General features: G+C 36.1%; 2 protein-coding genes and 1 pseudogene across 2 annotated transcripts; all 3 read right to left on the bottom strand.

The window, feature by feature from the left end:
• Positions 1-453: 453 nt before the first annotated feature.
• On the bottom strand, positions 454-4,975 carry LOC109184821 (N-acylphosphatidylethanolamine synthase). Its single transcript, XM_019334867.1, has 5 exons — positions 4,641-4,975; positions 4,338-4,465; positions 2,918-3,003; positions 2,633-2,770; positions 454-1,045 (listed from the first exon to the last, which is right to left on the bottom strand). The coding sequence occupies exons 1-5, from the start codon at positions 4,847-4,849 to the stop codon at positions 722-724; spliced, it is 885 nt and encodes a 294-aa protein (XP_019190412.1). The 5' UTR covers positions 4,850-4,975; the 3' UTR covers positions 454-721.
• A 1,216-nt stretch (positions 4,976-6,191) lies between these two features.
• LOC109184738 lies at positions 6,192-11,967 on the bottom strand (annotated as a pseudogene).
• Positions 11,968-13,875: 1,908 nt separating this feature from the next.
• LOC109184822 (cytochrome c oxidase subunit 6b-3-like) lies at positions 13,876-16,357 on the bottom strand. Its single transcript, XM_019334868.1, has 5 exons — positions 16,197-16,357; positions 15,362-15,448; positions 15,164-15,246; positions 14,982-15,063; positions 13,876-14,231 (listed from the first exon to the last, which is right to left on the bottom strand). Exons 1-5 carry the CDS (start codon positions 16,236-16,238, stop codon positions 14,178-14,180), a joined length of 348 nt encoding a protein of 115 aa, XP_019190413.1. The 5' UTR covers positions 16,239-16,357; the 3' UTR covers positions 13,876-14,177.
• Positions 16,358-17,229: the final 872 nt, after the last annotated feature.

Below are 17,229 nucleotides of genomic sequence, written 5' to 3'. Positions count from 1 at the left end.
TAAGTTGCATCAGTTAAAAACTTAAGATGCATCAAGTCGAAACTTAAGGTGTATCACTTTGAAACTTAAGCGCATCACTCGAAAACTTAAAGTATATCACATTGAAACTTAAAGTGCATAACTTCGAAACTTTAACTGCATGACTTTATCCAATAAAATCTGTACACCAAAATTTATACTTATTGAAAATACATCTAACATCTTCCTTTCCAAAATGTAAGATAAGGAAAAAAAAACGACAATTGCAGGAAATCATTCGCAGCCAGTTGCCAGGAAGCGTTTCTTTTTTCTTTTTCTTTTAAAAAAAAAAATTTTTACCTTCATTCTGAGCAGTTGATCTAGATTATATCAACGGCTCGAATCTTATCTCATTTTTTACCTGGGAGTTCATTCCCTCGTGAACCATACATATTTTAATGGGAGATGATGAAAAAAGGAATTCAAGAAGCCAAGTTACCTACCAGGAAAGAAAGGATGAATACAGCTCTAAATTTATGAAGTTCCCTAAGCTGAGCAACAAAGATCCTTTTTCTCTCCAGTGCAATCAGTAATTTTTCCAACACGAGTAGCTAAAACACATCAATAGTCCTAACTGTATAGAAAAAACTCAGAAGATGATACCTACCTGCATTCTAAACCTCTTGGAAAGAACATGGCCTCTTCACTTTCACAATTATCTCTCTAACTGCAACATAAATTTCAAAAAGATGCACCTAATAACCTATTTTGATTCCTCAGAAGATGTCAAGTTACACTCCGACTTCATATGAACTTTACAGCAACTTCTTAACCTCTCCATTGCAGTTCGTATTTGATCTGAAATCGTTGTGTATAGATATTTTTGTGCTGCTTCATCCAGTCCACCTACGACGGTTTTGGGCCACTGATCATCACTCGAAAATGTCGACTCTTTGGACATTGATAGCGCCATCTGCCTTAATACAGGAAGGTCAAATTCTATCGGCTTGCCCACAACTATACTCATCTTCCGATTACACAAAGGAAAAGGCGGTCTTCTGCCAAACATATAATTTTCAGGCATAACCTGGAAATAGTTATTTGGATAAGAAATCACGCACAACTTGACAATCAATCCATAAATATCAACAATTATTCATGCAATGATTGCTCTCCCCAGCCAAAATGGCTAAAGATACAAACTTGTAATCACAAGGTCACGAGTTCGAATCTCAGCCCTCTTGTTTGAGCCGGTCAACTATGGACAACCGTTGGGGTCTGGCACAACATTTGCTTATCAAGAATAATCACAGATATTTAACGATAAGAAAATAAATAGCAGCGTAATGTAATTTCAAATCTCCAAATATATGAGTTATTCCAAGTTTTCATTTGCATAACTCAATTTCTTTGAATGTCCTTCCTCCTAGATCGTTAGCAAATAACAGGAATGCTGATAATTTTAGTTGGGTACAAATTACAGAAATTTCAATAATAACAGGACTGTGAATTTACATAGGCAAGAAACTCGCACCAGTGTAACAAACAGACAAACAGTCCATGATTAAGGTGTGAACCTAAACAAATTAGGTAAGTACTCCACTGGCCCTAGCCTGACCTTTATGCTTTGGGTCACACTTGTGTGAGACTGTCTCACGGGATCCTTATCTGTGAGACAGGTCGAGTCAATATGAAAATATAATATTTATACTGAAAAATGTAATACTAATAATGAATAAAGCGTTTGTTACTTGGAAAGTGTAATACTTTGGAGGAAAAATGTAATAATTTTACATTTTGATGTAGAAGTATCACATTTTTCATAAAAAATATTACACTTTATCTTATAAATAATGTTGGCAAGTGTTTGTTACTTATAAGAGAAAATGTAATAATGTAATACTTATGATGACAAATGTAATACTTTTAAATCAAAATGTAAAAGTATTACTCCGTACACTTTTCTTCAAAAGTATTACATTTTTCGGTTTTTTCCATTTAAGTAATAAACACTTTATTCCTCATTAGTACTCTGTATTACGTTTTTCAGTATAAGTATTACATTTTCATCTTGACCCAACCCGCACACAAGTTTTTGCCTTATGCTTTATGCTTTTAGCTTTACCTCCTCTTTGCCAAAGTAGCTTCCCTGGTCGTAAACCATATTGTCTTCTGATTTTACTGCCCGTCACGTTATCTTCAATATACATTGTAACTATAAGACATTCAGATCCTAATACTATGTTCTACTTATTTATACCTCTTGCAGACTTCTTGAAGGAGTCTATAAATTTCCACTTTTGATTTCGAAATATTCAAGTCTCAAATATGGGTACTTATATTCCAGTTCTTGGCTCCAACTCGGGAAATTTGTTTCTTGTCTTCTGGAATAATTAAGACTCAAAATTCTAAAAGCCCATTAACGTGTAATCAAGCTTAAAAGAGGGAAAAGAACGGCTCAAAAAGACCAGAAAATTTTTCTAAACTCAACCTGTGAAGTCTTGATACTTCTAGTCGCAACATTTAGACCGGGATAAAAGCTAAAATAAAATCGAATTCTTTCTCGATTAATGCAGCAAAAATGAATGTGCGAAGAGAGGAGATGAGAAACGAGGATTCACATGCATTATTTTATTATCACAAGAACCACTACAAGATGAAATTGAGATGGTACCTTTTCAAAGCCATGATGGATAATTGGTAAAACTATCGGAGTTACCGGAGCACGGGCAATGAGACTGGCAGTTCCCCACTTTAGTCGTCTTATGGGTGCATCTTCTTGACATACCTTTCCTTCTGGGAATGTATGCAACTACTCATTTGAAAAAAAAAAGTTTAAAATCATAGTTAATCCATTATTTCTCCAGAATGAATCAATGAAATATCCAATTTAATAGCATATAAAGAAACACATTCCACAAAGTGCAAAAATCAAATTACAGGGGAACAAGGAGAGTACCCAGGCTCCATCACTCAATTGGTCAAGAGCTTCATTCATATGCTCTTGATAGATTCCACCTCCTCGTATAATAGGTATGCATTTCCCTACAGAAACATTGTCAGAACAAAAGAAGGTGCATCTTTCCTTATTCACCAGAAAGTAAAGTAACAATAACGATTATTATAACCCCAGCAAAACCAACATCATTAAAATTCAACTGCTTTGCACTTGTCATGAGTAAATGCAAAAACTTCCCAGTTCTACATGAATGACACTTGAATCAAATCCATTTGAAAAATGCACTAATGCAGTGCCATATATATACTTGCAAGTTGCAACAGTTCACAAAAAGTCTGATTTTAGATATCAACCCACACTAATCCGGTGAGCACACTTCAAGCATAAGTTGAGTTAATAATAAGGGGCAAGTCTAACACATATAGGCCCTGTTTGGTAAAATAGTTAGCCTATCAGCCAATTTTGGCTTATTTTACCACTATTAGCTATTTGACTTGATTAAACAATCAATATGAGTGTTTGATTAATTAGCTTTTTGTAACAACTTATTGCTCCAAAATGCTAAAATTAAAAAAGGTTAGCTTTTTGAGAAGTCATTTTGTATGTAATCAGCTATCAGCTAATAACTAATTTACCAAACACTTTTCTACAATCAGCTAATGCTATCAACTATTTAAATCCACTAACCCAATCAGCTAACAGCCATTTACCAAACACCCCCATAAACTTTTATCTTGGTATTTCACTGTATTCTTCCTAAGCTGTTTAGCATCCCTGAGATGGTTAGGCAGTTAGAGTTTTCAATTTAAGCATCCATTCAAAAGTTATTCAGCCAGTGAAGTCTGCTGCTTCTTGTTTTCTCAACATTTTCTGGAGCTTCGTAGCTTATTAGTCAATAATGTTGGATCTTTCCCGTATTATATATTAAGGCCTTAATTATAAGTTGACTAGGCTTATTAAGTAGTTTTTAACTGAATAACTAGAAGTTGACTTTGTGCCTAATATAAAGCCTATATTGATGAGATATAGGATATACATTATATAGCACATACAGATTACAGTACTAATGCTGCTTAGAATAATCCCAATACACCATTTAAGGTCCTAAATCAAGTATGAGACAAAACAACTAATGTTACTCTACAGGTCTACCGTTCAAGAGGTAACACAACTAAGAGGACATCAAGTATGGCTGGAGATAACATTGCTTCGGCTTTCACTACTATGAGGTTAGATTTTCCTAACCTAGACTTTATATTTAGTTAATCCTTAGACTACATTTATATCTAACAAGTATTACTACTACAATTGTGACGGAGAACTCCGGTCTAAGTTGATGAATGATGAGAAATGCACATTCAAATTTGGAAAATGCAAGGATGCAAGAGAAGAACAGCAAAACTAACAAACCATTACACACCAAGGCGGAAAAAATATGACAGAATCGAGTTTTTAAAGCATATATCCTCTGCTGCCAATACCCATCTCGCCAGTTTTGCATCACAAGTCGGAAAACCTTTGAATCCCCACATTACAGGATCATCCAAACTGAAAATGCCAAAGAAAAATCACAACCCATGTATTAGAACAAAATAATTAGCCCCAAAATAAAAACCTAGTACCTAAAAATCGTTCCAAAATATGAACTTGGGGGGGAACCCGAAGATTTATATGTGAAAAGCGGCGAAGAAAATAATGGGAAATTGAAGACTGACTGACTGACGTGGACATGTGATTGCTGACGGTGATGAGAGGGATGCCGGGAGGACGAGAGGCGACGAGGCGGAGGAGGGTGTCGGCGTTGTGGACAGTTGTGGTGTTGATCAGATTGGCCACGGCCTTGGCAAAGCAGCCCACGGCGGCGATTACCATCTTTCTTGGAACGCCGGCAAGGTGGTTTGGTCTCGCCGCCCACTCTATCGTCCTCCCCATTTCGGTCTCCTCCGGCCTCCGCCTCCAGTCCTCCTGCTTCAGCAGTATTCGCTTAGTCAGACTACTATGGCTTTAGAGTTTTTTTTTTTTTTTATCGAATTTTTCCTTCAGAGCCAAAAACCCAAAATATTTTTGCATAAAGAAATGTCAAATACACTTTAACTATACTATGTTTGATTTTTTAATTTTTATACTTAAAAGAGTTCATCCTAGTGGATGTCTTTTTTTTTTTTTTTTTGATAGTAATTCCATGTTTAGTTTTAAATTATGATTTTTGTCATTTAACACTCCAAAGTATCATATTTTATGTCTTTGTTTCATCACTTACAGGGCGTTTGGTTGGAGGGAGGGAATTATGTGGGAAAAGAATTGTAATTCCATGGGAGTTGAATTACTGGGAATAAAGTGGGAATTTAAATTCCAGTGTTTGGTTGACAGGAATAAAATTACTGGGAATTTCAATTCCAATGTTTGGTATACATGGGAATTGAAAGAGAATAAGTAATATAAAGTCAAAAATGTCCATTATTGTTGTTAGACATTAATTTTAGGTTAAAAAAGGAAGGGGTAATTTTGACTCATCACTATCTTTTTTTCCCAGGAATTAAAATACCAGGGGGGGGACCTGGGATTTTAATTCCATGAAAATGGGGGAATTGCAATTCCATGGAATTGCAATTCCCTCCAACCAAACTACGGAATTTAATGGTCTTTGGAATTATGTGGGAATTAAGTGGGAAGGGAATTTAAAATCCCTCCAACCAAACACCCTGTTAAGGTTCAAATTGGTCCCTGAATGTAATTTAAAAGTGCAATTAGGCTGCTGAACGAAAAAAAATATAATTAAGTCACTGAACACTTCAAACGTATGCAATTTCACATGATAGCAGGTTACCATCAATTCCAACAGGTTGCCTACTTACGTGGAAAGTGAGTTGACATAATTTTTAATAATAAATTTTAAAATTAAAATAAAAAATAATAATACTGAGTACAAAACTTCGGGGTGACTGCCGACCATCCCCTCCTCCGTCTCCGGTAGGAGACGAAGGCATATATTATCCCAGAAAGTTTATTATTCAAACACATAAACAGCTGAGCAGATTACACAGTTATTGACAAACGGAATTCCTTTTACGTTAAAACGTCGTCGTTTTACACCGTGATCCACAGAGCTCCACACAATAATTTGTCCAATTGTGATATCTAACAAAGCTTACACAACAAAGATTTCGACACAACCACAACGTCATTGTCGAAAGTCCCCTCATGCACATTTTACAAGTGATCCTTCACCACCACTACCAAGTAACATCTAATTGAGTGAGATAGTGAGTGATAGCTAGCGACTTGTAAAGTCAGTAAAAGACTGAGTGGCACCAAGGGTTGACATTCCAGCAGAGGCTGATGCATCGGTAGTTAATCTTTTGTCGAAATCAATGAAGGTTGGCTTGCTTGGGGATTTCAATTCAATTGGAATATCACTGGTAAGCATCACAATTACTTCTGACATGCTGGGCCTCAGATTAGCCGGTGATTGAGTGCACATTAATGCGATCTCTATCACTTTCTTCATCTCTTCTGCCTTGTAAGTTCTCGGGTCTAAACTCTTATCTACCAGTTTTAGATGCTTCTCATTCTCGTGCAGCTTCCATGCCTATTTGCCATGATTCAGAAACGAAAATGTTTATGCTTCAATTTAGTCCCCATACAATGAATGTGTTCTAGAATATTGGTGTTGGGTAGAGGCCGGTAAGGGCCAAGTGGAGCAGGATTTGGCTAGGGGATTATTGGGCGGAGGCTAATGAAGGGCCAAGTCTAGCATCCTGACGCTAAAAATTATGTGGCGGTATAAAAAAATAAATTCGCATTGCACCTTCGCTACTAGATATAACTTTTGGCGTAGTAGTAAGCTTATATCATGGCTAGGCAATGTTGCAAAAATCGCGCATAGGCGGTCCCCAGGTGCCTAGAGGGCGCCTAACGATTTTTTCAACATTGTGGCCAGGTCACGGGTTCGAGTTCAAGTCCTAGCTAGCAAGAGTAGTTAAGTTTAACTGGTGTTGAGAGGGGGATTGTTGGGCGGAAGGGCAAGTCTAGCACAATGTGCCTAGGGATTGTTGAGCCGAGACTGCACCATGTGACTAGGTGGATTGTGGGCGGAGGCTGGTAAGGGCCAAGTCCAGCACCATTTGGAGGGATTGTTGGACGGAGGCCTCCGCTATAGCTTTTGGCTAGTAGTAGGTGCTTAATCCTAACAAATATAATGAGTTGTGTAATAAGATACCACCTCTTTGAGGAGGAATTCGGTGCTAGGTTCCATCCGCAGATGATTGCTTCTACAACCACTGATGATTTCTAGGATGACAACACCAAAGGCATAGGTGTCCACTTTTTCAGTCAAATGCCCATACATTGCATATTCTGGGGCTATATATCCCCTGTTCAATAGGAATTAGTCCTTTTGTTGATCAGTAGCTATAACAATAATTTTGTGAAATTATGGTTAAATAAAGCTAAAGCACTTAAGCAATATAACTTACAACGTCCCGGCAAATTTGGTGCTAAGATGACTATGATTCTCGGGGAAAAATCTTGCCAATCCAAAATCAGCAATTTTTGGTTGAAAATAATCATCAAGTAAAATATTGCTGGCTTTCACATCCCTATGGATAATGCAAACATGGTATTGCTCATGTAGATATGCAAGACCTTTAGCAGTGCCAAGGATTATATCAAATCGTTGCTTCCAATTGAGTGTGCCTTGTTTGTCACCTATGATACCAGCACCATATATAAGGAGAGTTAATATATAGTTTTTTTTTTCTTATAACAATCAATGTTGCAGAAGGCGCTAGGCGCTAGTCGAGTTTTAGGGTGCCTAGGCAGCCACTTAATTAACAAAAAAAGGGTTTCGACTGACTAGCAAACGCCTACACCCCTTTTCGTCTCAGTCTAGTGGCGCCTAATGCCTAGGTGGCCGCCTAGGCCGATTTTTACAACACTGATAAGTGATAACCATATAATACATATATGATATGATGTGAAAGAAATCGTTTAGGAACAATCACTGTTTTGATCCCTCAATTATTTTGCAATTGTCAATTTAGTCTCTAATTTTTAATTTGGTTGAATTGACCCTCCAATTGTTTTAAATTTCATAAATTAAGTCCCATAGCCACTATTCCGTCAGTCAACGGTTAGTTACCAAAACAGTTGCTAGGGGATTTAATTGACGAAATTTAAAACAATTGGAGAGTCAATTCGACCAAATTGAAAATTAGAGACTAAACTGACAATTGTAAAACAATTGAGAGACCAAAACAGTGATTTTCCCAATTGTTTATGACCAATATTTTACTAAAGAGATAAGAAGCTACCAAATAGGTATCTGTCAAGGCTGCTGTTTTCCATGTATTCATAAACTAGTAACAGCACTGATTCTTTCTTAGAACACCCCAAAAGGTGAATAATGTTGCGGTGATGAACATTACTAAGAATCCTAACTTCGATCTCAAAATCATCCTTCGCTCTTCTGGAAAGCATTAGTTTCTTCACAGCAACTACATTTCCATTTTTGAAAGTGCACTGTTTTGACAACATAAGAATTAGTGAATCATTCTTTTCTAAATTTATTGTCACAGTAGTGAAAATGAGTTAAACGACTTGATCTTATTTGTTACTTGCCTCGTATACATCTCCAAAACCTCCTCCTCCTAGTTTGTTAGCTTCACTGAAATTGTTTGTCCCAGTTTTCAAATCTCTATATTTGTACTTCATAGGGCCTCTCAGTGCAGCTGTCCCCAATACATTACCTGTTGCAATAGTGGATACAATATCAGACTGTTGGGTGGAGGCCAGTAAAGCTAGGGACGAATCTAGCACCCTGAATCTCGAAAATGTGTGGTGGTATAAGGAAATAAAGTTGCGCATTTATTACTAGCTATAGCTTTAGGCACTAACAAATGGTATCAGAGCTAAAGTCACTACTGAAAATTATGGAATTTCCGACCACCTGAAAATGATCTTAAATCAAGTCAAAAGCCTTGTTCCGACCACTTTTGGTATCCGGAAAAACCTTTGTTGCTATTTCCGACAACTTTTTGCTTTTGAATTGATTTAAGATTAATTTCAGGTGGTCGGAAATTCCATAATTTTCAGTAGTGAGTTACGAATTCGAGTCCCAACAAGAATAGTGAAGGCTAGTTGGTGTTAGGAGGGGATTGTTGGATAGAGGCCGTTAAAAGGCTGAGTCCAGCACCCTAATGTGTGGCAGTATAAGAAAATAAAGTATAGCGTAAGTGGTAAGCATTTGGAGGGGGATTGTTGGGCGGAGGCCGAGTCCAGCACGAGTCAAACACCCTAATATGTAGCGGTATAAGTAAATAAAGTTTAGCATAAGTGGTAAGCGCTTGGAAGGGGATTGTTGGACGAAGGCCGGTAAAGGGCCGAGCCCAACATCCTAATGTGTGGCAGTATAAAGAAATAAAGTTTGGCTTGGAGGAAAATTGTTGGGCAGAGGACAGTAAAAGGTCGAGTCCCGCCCTAACACCGACTATGAACAAAAAATTAACGATTAGATCATCATCATATGCTCCCAAAACACAAGTATAGTACCTCTTTGATTTTCCTTTGGCTTTGATGATCTTTGATACCAAAGTAACAAGGTGATTACTGTCAATATAAGGCCAGTAACTCCAACTGCACATGCAAGAATCAAATTTTTCTTGCTGCTTGAAATTCCTGGAAAAAAAAACAAACATGCTAATCAATATCCCATCTTTATTGCTTTCAATATTAGAGAAATAATGGCAGTATGATTCCCTTACCCCTTACAAAGAATGGAGTGATGTCTATTGTCTGATTATCAAGAAAAAACGGTGTATGTGAATACCTAAGGAAGCACCCTGCATCAACTGCCCTTCCTTCTCCAAATTTTGCTATACATCCCTGTATATAGCAGTCTTAGCGAACAGAGCTTTCGGTAAACTATATTCGTGTTTGGTAAGCGTTCGTTTATGTTCACTTATTAAGGTAAACGAACATAAATAAACAAATATTAGAGCTCGTTTAATAAACAAACAAACAGAGGAATATGGTCGGAATTTCGTTGGAGGTTCTCCGGAACCCTAGTGACCTGTAATTATAGGTCATCAACGGGGTTTTGGGTCTCAATGCTCTAAAATAATATGTTTAAGGGTTTAATTGCGCAACCTTTGAAAGTTTAAGGGCTTAATTGACTTCTTGAGTAATGTTCAGGGGTCTATTTGACCCTTTTCCTTCAAAAAAAAAATAAAAAATTAAGATAGTACTTTAGTTTAGCCTAATTTTTTATAGTCGTTATGTTTTTTGCTTAGTTATTGTTTGTAAACATAGACTATTTCTTGTTCATTAACATGTACATGTGTTTGTCTGTTTGTTTAGCGTTTGTGAACATGTGTGTTTGCTAACATTAACGAATACGTTCGTGAACTTAAAAAACACTAACTTATACTTAACAAACGAACACCAACAGAATTTTCAAAAATCTTAACAGTACAAATGAACACGAACACTTAAAAATCTTATCAAATGAACACACCGAATAACCTCTGTTCGGTTCGTTAACGGGCCCTACCTGTATGTTGTGGTGTGCCACAGTCAAGCAATCTCTGCAACCTTTCTCCGTGATAGTTTGGATGCACTGGGCTACCGCATACACAATTGTATCACCCACACCAACTTCTTTTTTTGTGGCTGCAAAGAAATTTGTGGTCCTGGGGGTTGCAATTATGAGATCATTCAGTAGTACAGTTTTTGTGTTGTTGTATTTATAGCCTGTTCTTGAGAGTCTTTTCGTTTCTGACAAATCTCAACATTTCCTGTGAAAGTAGTCTCGTCATAGAAGTAGTTGCTCTCGTACCTTGATAACAGAATTCACCAATATAACTTTCAACTCATAGCTAAAAATAGGGCATTTTACCATCATCATTAGAATTATGCAGAAACAAAATATATAGCATGTCAAATTAGTAGTATTACTTTATTGGAAAAATCACTGCTTTAGTTCCTCAATTATTTTGTAACTGTCAATTTAGTCCATATTTTTTAATTTGAAACGAATTTGATCCTCGAATTATTTTAAATTTCTTCAATTAAATCCCTTTGACACAATTTCGTCAATTTAAACTCTTACCTGTGACTGGAAGGTATGTTTACTTCTCAGTCACACCGTCGAGAAGTGTGCACTCAAATAAGGGCAACTAACAATTTGAAATAAGGGCGACCAAGAAGCTAAGTAAACTTACTTCTCGGCTAGGTCGAAAAGTATACTACTCTTGCCTATGATTGGAATGTATGTTTACTTCCCGGTCACATTCTAGGTTATTACGTCTAAGAAGTGCGCACTCAAATAAGGGCAGGGCAACTAACATATATATGAGTGACAGAATAGTGCTAAAGGGACTTAATTGACGAAATTTAAAACAATTCGATGATCAAATTCATTCAAATTAAAAAGTAAAAACTAAATTAGCTCTTGTAAAACAATTGAAAGACCAAAACAGTTACTTTCACTTACTTTATGTATTAGCTTGTGATAACACATTTAGGGTATGTTTCCATTTTTCTAGAGAAAGGCCGGGAAAACAAAAAATATGTTTACTCGTACATTTGGAAAACAGAAAACACAGAATGGACCCGAGGATGGAAAACGAGAGAATTGAAGTAAACGCAATCTACAGTTACGAAATTAGAGATGAAACTAACCTGAGTAGGCAGCCATCAAATAGGACACGAGCACCATTGGCATCAGAACAGCTATGAATTTCAGACACTGCAGCATCATAGCAAGCAACACAATCCAGTTTAGAGAGATAGTTCCTGCACTGAACCATGGCATACACAGGTTGCTGTGTCGTTGCAAACCGCTTATCATCGCCATTGTTCAATTGGATTCTAAGATCAAAAAAGCTGGCATTAAGGTCTCTGAAAAAACTTTTCTGGTTGCTAATATTGTATGTGCTGCATCCCTTGGTTAACAGCATAGTTTCCGGGCTTGATTCTCCCAGTTTTAACCTCATTATTAGTCCACAAACTATGACTACCATTAGAGAGCTGTAACTCCACTGGCTTGCCATAGTTATAGGTATATATTGCTTATTAGCACATTGCAACAGTTCAGGGTTCTGGGAAGATTTAATTAGTTCAAAACTTCTAGATATTAAAGATGGTTTTATAAAAGGTATCATAATCGGAAATAGTTGGAAAGATTTAACATATATATAGTGTAATTAATTTGTTAGCCAAGAAAAAAAGTTCAAGTCTTTATTAGACAAAAACTATTTTGTGCCATGGTACATGCATGTGATAGAAAATATTACGTTTTAGCAAACTTTATATGATGTTACTGTTCACTTCTGTTTTTGCGTTTGACAATATTTATTATTTAATAGGTTGAAATGTTCACATCTGGCTTGATACGACATGCTATATCTGGACTCATATTATATTAGTATATTACCATAACAGATATAGTAACTTTGGATATTATCATGGCTGTACTTATGTAGTCAAGCCCTTAGTCTAGGTTAATTTATACATGTGCTGCACATTTTAATCTTTCACATTGGATTGGATAAGAAAATTATACATAATAGCTCTGACACCTAATTAAATACCCAGATCCACTATGATGTTTTACCTAAAATGTATATGGTTAATGGTATCAGCACTATTTTTTTTAGTACTCGTACTACTACTGGAGCTTGAATCCATGATCTCCCATTTGGGAGAGTCACATCGTGCTACTAGATCACAAGGTTATTGGCTGGTATCACCAATATAGTATTGAGTTTCATGGAAAAATCTGGCAGATTGGTTGCAACATATTGACTATATCCCTTGTTTAATTGTGTGCTTATCCCTGGACCCTGGACCAAGATTTACAGTACAATGCAAGCCAAATGGAGATTGATTGTATGAGTAGTTTAGTTAATGTTAAGAATCTCACATTGATTTTTTTTTTTTTTTCCTGAAACACTCCTGCGACCATCAATTTCTAATGGTGTCATCACATTATATAGTAGTTGACAAAAGTTTTATATTGATAAAATAAAAAAAAGAATATATGATTTTATAAGGCAATGAGTTAGACTAGCTAATTTAATTGATTGCATTTAGTCTTTTAGTATTACTTGACCATGTACATTATAGCCCAATCGAAACAAGTTAACAGATAAGAGAGTTCCTGATTATTTAATGAATTAATGTTGTGATACACTCAGGCTGATGCTGCAGTTATTATTATTATTATTAGTGTATAGTGGAAACATGGGTAATTATAATGCAATAATGAGTTAGTGGGTGATTTGGAGTTGGGCTGCCACTCGAAGCACAACCATGTCTCTTCTCCCTCTTTTTCTGGAGTTTAACTCTTGACTCGAAGAAGAGCAACCCATGCAACCTTAGGGTTGTATCATGTTGTTTCCTTAAAAAAAAAAACATATAGAAGATTGCACACTCAAGGAATCCGTCCATAACCTTTTTTGTGATTTAGAAATGAGCTTACCATGTACACTCTTGTAATGTTGAGATCCCTATGTAATATGAATAGTACAGTAGTTTTATTATTATTATTATTATTATTATTATTATTATTATTATTATTATTATTTTAGAATTTTGAGTATGTGTATGAATATAAAAAACAAGATAATGGTGTATGCTTTCTGGTCTTGCAAACTAGCTTCTCATCACTAGTTTACTTAGATTAAATGCTTCTCGCAAATAACTTAAACATTTAATGCACTTCTCATGCAAAGAAAGAAGAGATTATTTCACTTCAATTCAGAATATTACAATCTTGTTTGAACCATTTGGTTATGGTGTATTTATAGGAAAAGAAAAAAAAAAAAAAAAAAAAAAAAAACACTCACCGTTTTTCCATTGAACCTAAGAACTGAAGATTTTGACCATATTGTGGTCTGTTGAAGGCAAAGAAAATATCAAACACAGTTTTTTTTTTCTTTTTTCTCTAAAGAAGATAGTAAGATAAATCAGAGCCTTATTAACCACTGTATGTATGAAAATCTGAACTGACATTAAAAGTTTCTTAACTGGTGCTAAAGACTAATTTATGAGTTACAAAAAAAAAAAAAAAAAAAAAAAAGAGCAAAAACTGAAATTAACTCTTCAGCAATAAATTGGGTTTATGAGCCGTTGGAGCAGCATACTCGTTATTGATTTGAGCTTGTTCAGCAATTAAGTCAAAACTTATTCTCATTGTGTTTGAACCGGATTCCAATTGCATGTAATGAATTCAAAGGCGATGGTAGTGACCGAGAGGCACTTACAAGGGACCTGGAAAGCAGCCATTCTCCCTTTGCTCGTTCCATTTATCTATCTGCATCCAAAAGCATTGTCAAGTTAGAACCGAAGTAGTTTAGTGTACACTACAGTCCTAATGTACAATAATAGCTACTAAACTCTGGAGCTTCATAACATCTAAATGTAAACTATCAAACACCATCTCTACCATGTACTTCCCAAACAAGATAGCCACCAGATCAAGGGTAACCCCAGCCAAGATGGCTAAGGATACAAACTTGTAACCACAAGATCACGAGTTCAAATCTCAGCCTTCTTGGTTTGAGCCAGTCAGCTATGAACAACCTAGACTGGTTTACCTCCTTGTGGTCCTTTACCGGCTAGGATCACAAGGAGGGGTTTACTCAGTGGCTACAGGTTTCTCCCGTCACCCAAAAAAAGAAGAAGACGAGTACAGGGCTCTATAAACCAGTGTTTAAATCCCCGTGTTGGCAGTAATAAAAGAGGAAGAAGATAGCACACCATTTTAGCAGAGTGACATAAGAAGTATAATCCCAATCTATTATGATGGACAATTGTGAGGATTCTAAGTTAGTTAAAGTAGGCAAAAACCAGCAGGGTAGCATACACCATGTTCTTGTAGTGACAGAACAGAACATAGTAATTAAGATTGGGCTAGGGTAACTCAACTGGACAATAATGCACATGGGTCAAACCACACTAAAAAATTGAATTCAACCAATTAACTAGTTTAACCCATGGACTTATAAACTCATATGCTCTCACTTATTTTATCAATGTGGGAAACTCTTAACAAGAATATTACCCATTCGCCTGGGCAAAGGGAGCGATAATACTTTGCAAACTTGTCACACTCAGGTGCACCGTCACCCTTTGCAGCTATGCACCTGAAAGGCAACATAAGCTACATCACTATTCTTGGACAGAAACGTTTATGAAGCAAGATATAAATGGAAAAGAAGTACCAGCATTACTCGTTTGACTCACCGGTGATATTCAACATATCGGGTAAAGCAATGCCTAGTCTGGTTGGTAGTAGGGAACCGGAAATCCGCAGGAGCTGTCTCAAGCTGGTCCCAATTGTGACACAAAACGAGAGAGAAAGAGAGAATGAGCACATACAGTAATAAATATATAGAACGCATGATTCAACAAAGCAACTAGTATCCAAGAGACCAAGATTACCTTAATCTCAACAATACGGGTCTTTAAATCTCCTGCTGGCTCGATGGCCACATTTAATTTGTCGTCTTTCTCTTTCAGTAAATATTGCTGTGAACAAAAAGTATTACAAAAGATTGAAATGCAGCAAGAGCCCCTAATAAGAGGAGTAAAGGAGCATTTCTATGAAAGGTTCAATGGAAGAGGCATTCAATACTTTCTTTCTAAATGTTAATAATATTTAATTCTTGGGTACAATTGCATATATAGGGATGGGCATATGAAGCTAAAGAAAAATACACTGCAGGAAATTATAGAATTTTCGACCACCTAAAATTGATCTTATATCAAGTTGAAAGCAAAAAGTGGTCAGAAATAGCAACAAAGGTTTTTCCGGATACCAAAAGTGGTCGGAACAAGGCTTTTAACTTGATTTAAGATCATTTTAGGTGGTCGGAAATTCCATAATTTCCGGTAGTGAAATTTTCACCCACTTAAACAAAACAATTCATAGTAAGTTAGTAGATTATTTTTCAAGATCAAATGTTAAGTGCAAAACGGAAAGTTCTGTCATATCCAGCCTACATCAAGGCAGGATAAGAAAGAAGATTTTCCCAAACATAAAATGGCATAAATCCCAACAGAGGCAAGAACAAAGAAATGTGATCTCCATCATCTCAACTAATTCAAATATAAATAAGCAAGTAAAAAGCAATTAAACCAAACAAAACAGCATAACATAAACATCTGGATCAATAATAAGAATCCATTATATAAATGAAATCCACAGAATTCAGATCACAAACTAAATTGTGCATGTACATATAGATAAATACATAGTGAGAGATAAGAGTTTTACATCGGAGAGGGAAGGGTAGATTTTAGTATCGACGGCAGCCATTGATTCAGTCAGCTGCGAACTGCGGGCGTCGAGAGAGGGAAAAAGTGATATATGACGAGAAATTGAGTGGTGGGTGTGCGGTGAGTCGAGGAAAGATCCAAGAAGCTTAGAGAATAGAGTGGGAGGATGGTGGACGTGCAACAAACAATCCTTATACCATGGACAGGTTCTAAGTGTCCAATTTTAGTTTTTGGTGTTATGAAATTTTATACCTTAAAAAAGTATGAATTTTGTACTTGAAAGTTGAAATAAATTAGTAATTGTGTTCTATATTATGAATTTTTGTGTCTTGTTTTGTGAAATTATGTGCTTATGAACGTAAATTTTGTACCTAAATCATATTTGAAATATAAGTAAATATGTAACATGTGTATGTATGTATCTTGTGTTGTGATTTTTTGTGTCTTGTGTTATGAAATTTTGTACTGTACGAGTATGAATTTTGTACCTCGTCGTTTCGATCGAGAACCTATAATGCTATGTGGACTTGACCCATGATATCGGTTTTACATGAAGAAAGTGGTCGAGAAGGAAGCTACGAAGGGAAAGTCCAAATTTATTGAAGAGGAAGAGCATGCTCCTCCTTCATAGCAACCAACGAAAGCCTTTTCCAATGAAATGAGGAAGGCCCAAGCTTTTTCAAGGGGCAAATTATTCCCTGGACCCGTGTCCACAATGAATTGTGGACACGGGCCTAAAACGATGTCGTTTTTCAAAGAAAAAAAAAACGCGTCATTTAATTTTAAAAAAAAATTCGCACATGTTTTGCTTTTAACGGCGTTATTTTTTTTTTGGATTATGGATGTACAGTTATGCCGTTATGAATGTACAGTTATGCCATTATGAATGTACAGTTATGCAATTATGAAATTATGAACACAGAGCTCTAACATTATGAACTTACAATTATGAACATATAGTGATAAAATTATGACCATGGAGCTTTAAAATTGTGAATATAGAGCTTCGAAGATTATGAATGTACAGTTAT

The sequence above is a fragment of the Ipomoea nil genome, unplaced genomic scaffold (genome assembly GCF_001879475.1).
Source record: "Ipomoea nil cultivar Tokyo-kokei standard unplaced genomic scaffold, Asagao_1.1 scaffold1286, whole genome shotgun sequence".
Lineage (NCBI taxonomy): Eukaryota > Viridiplantae > Streptophyta > Magnoliopsida > Solanales > Convolvulaceae > Ipomoea > Ipomoea nil.
The sequence above is the reverse complement of the archived record's forward strand: the minus strand, read 5'-3'. Positions and strand labels throughout refer to the sequence as shown.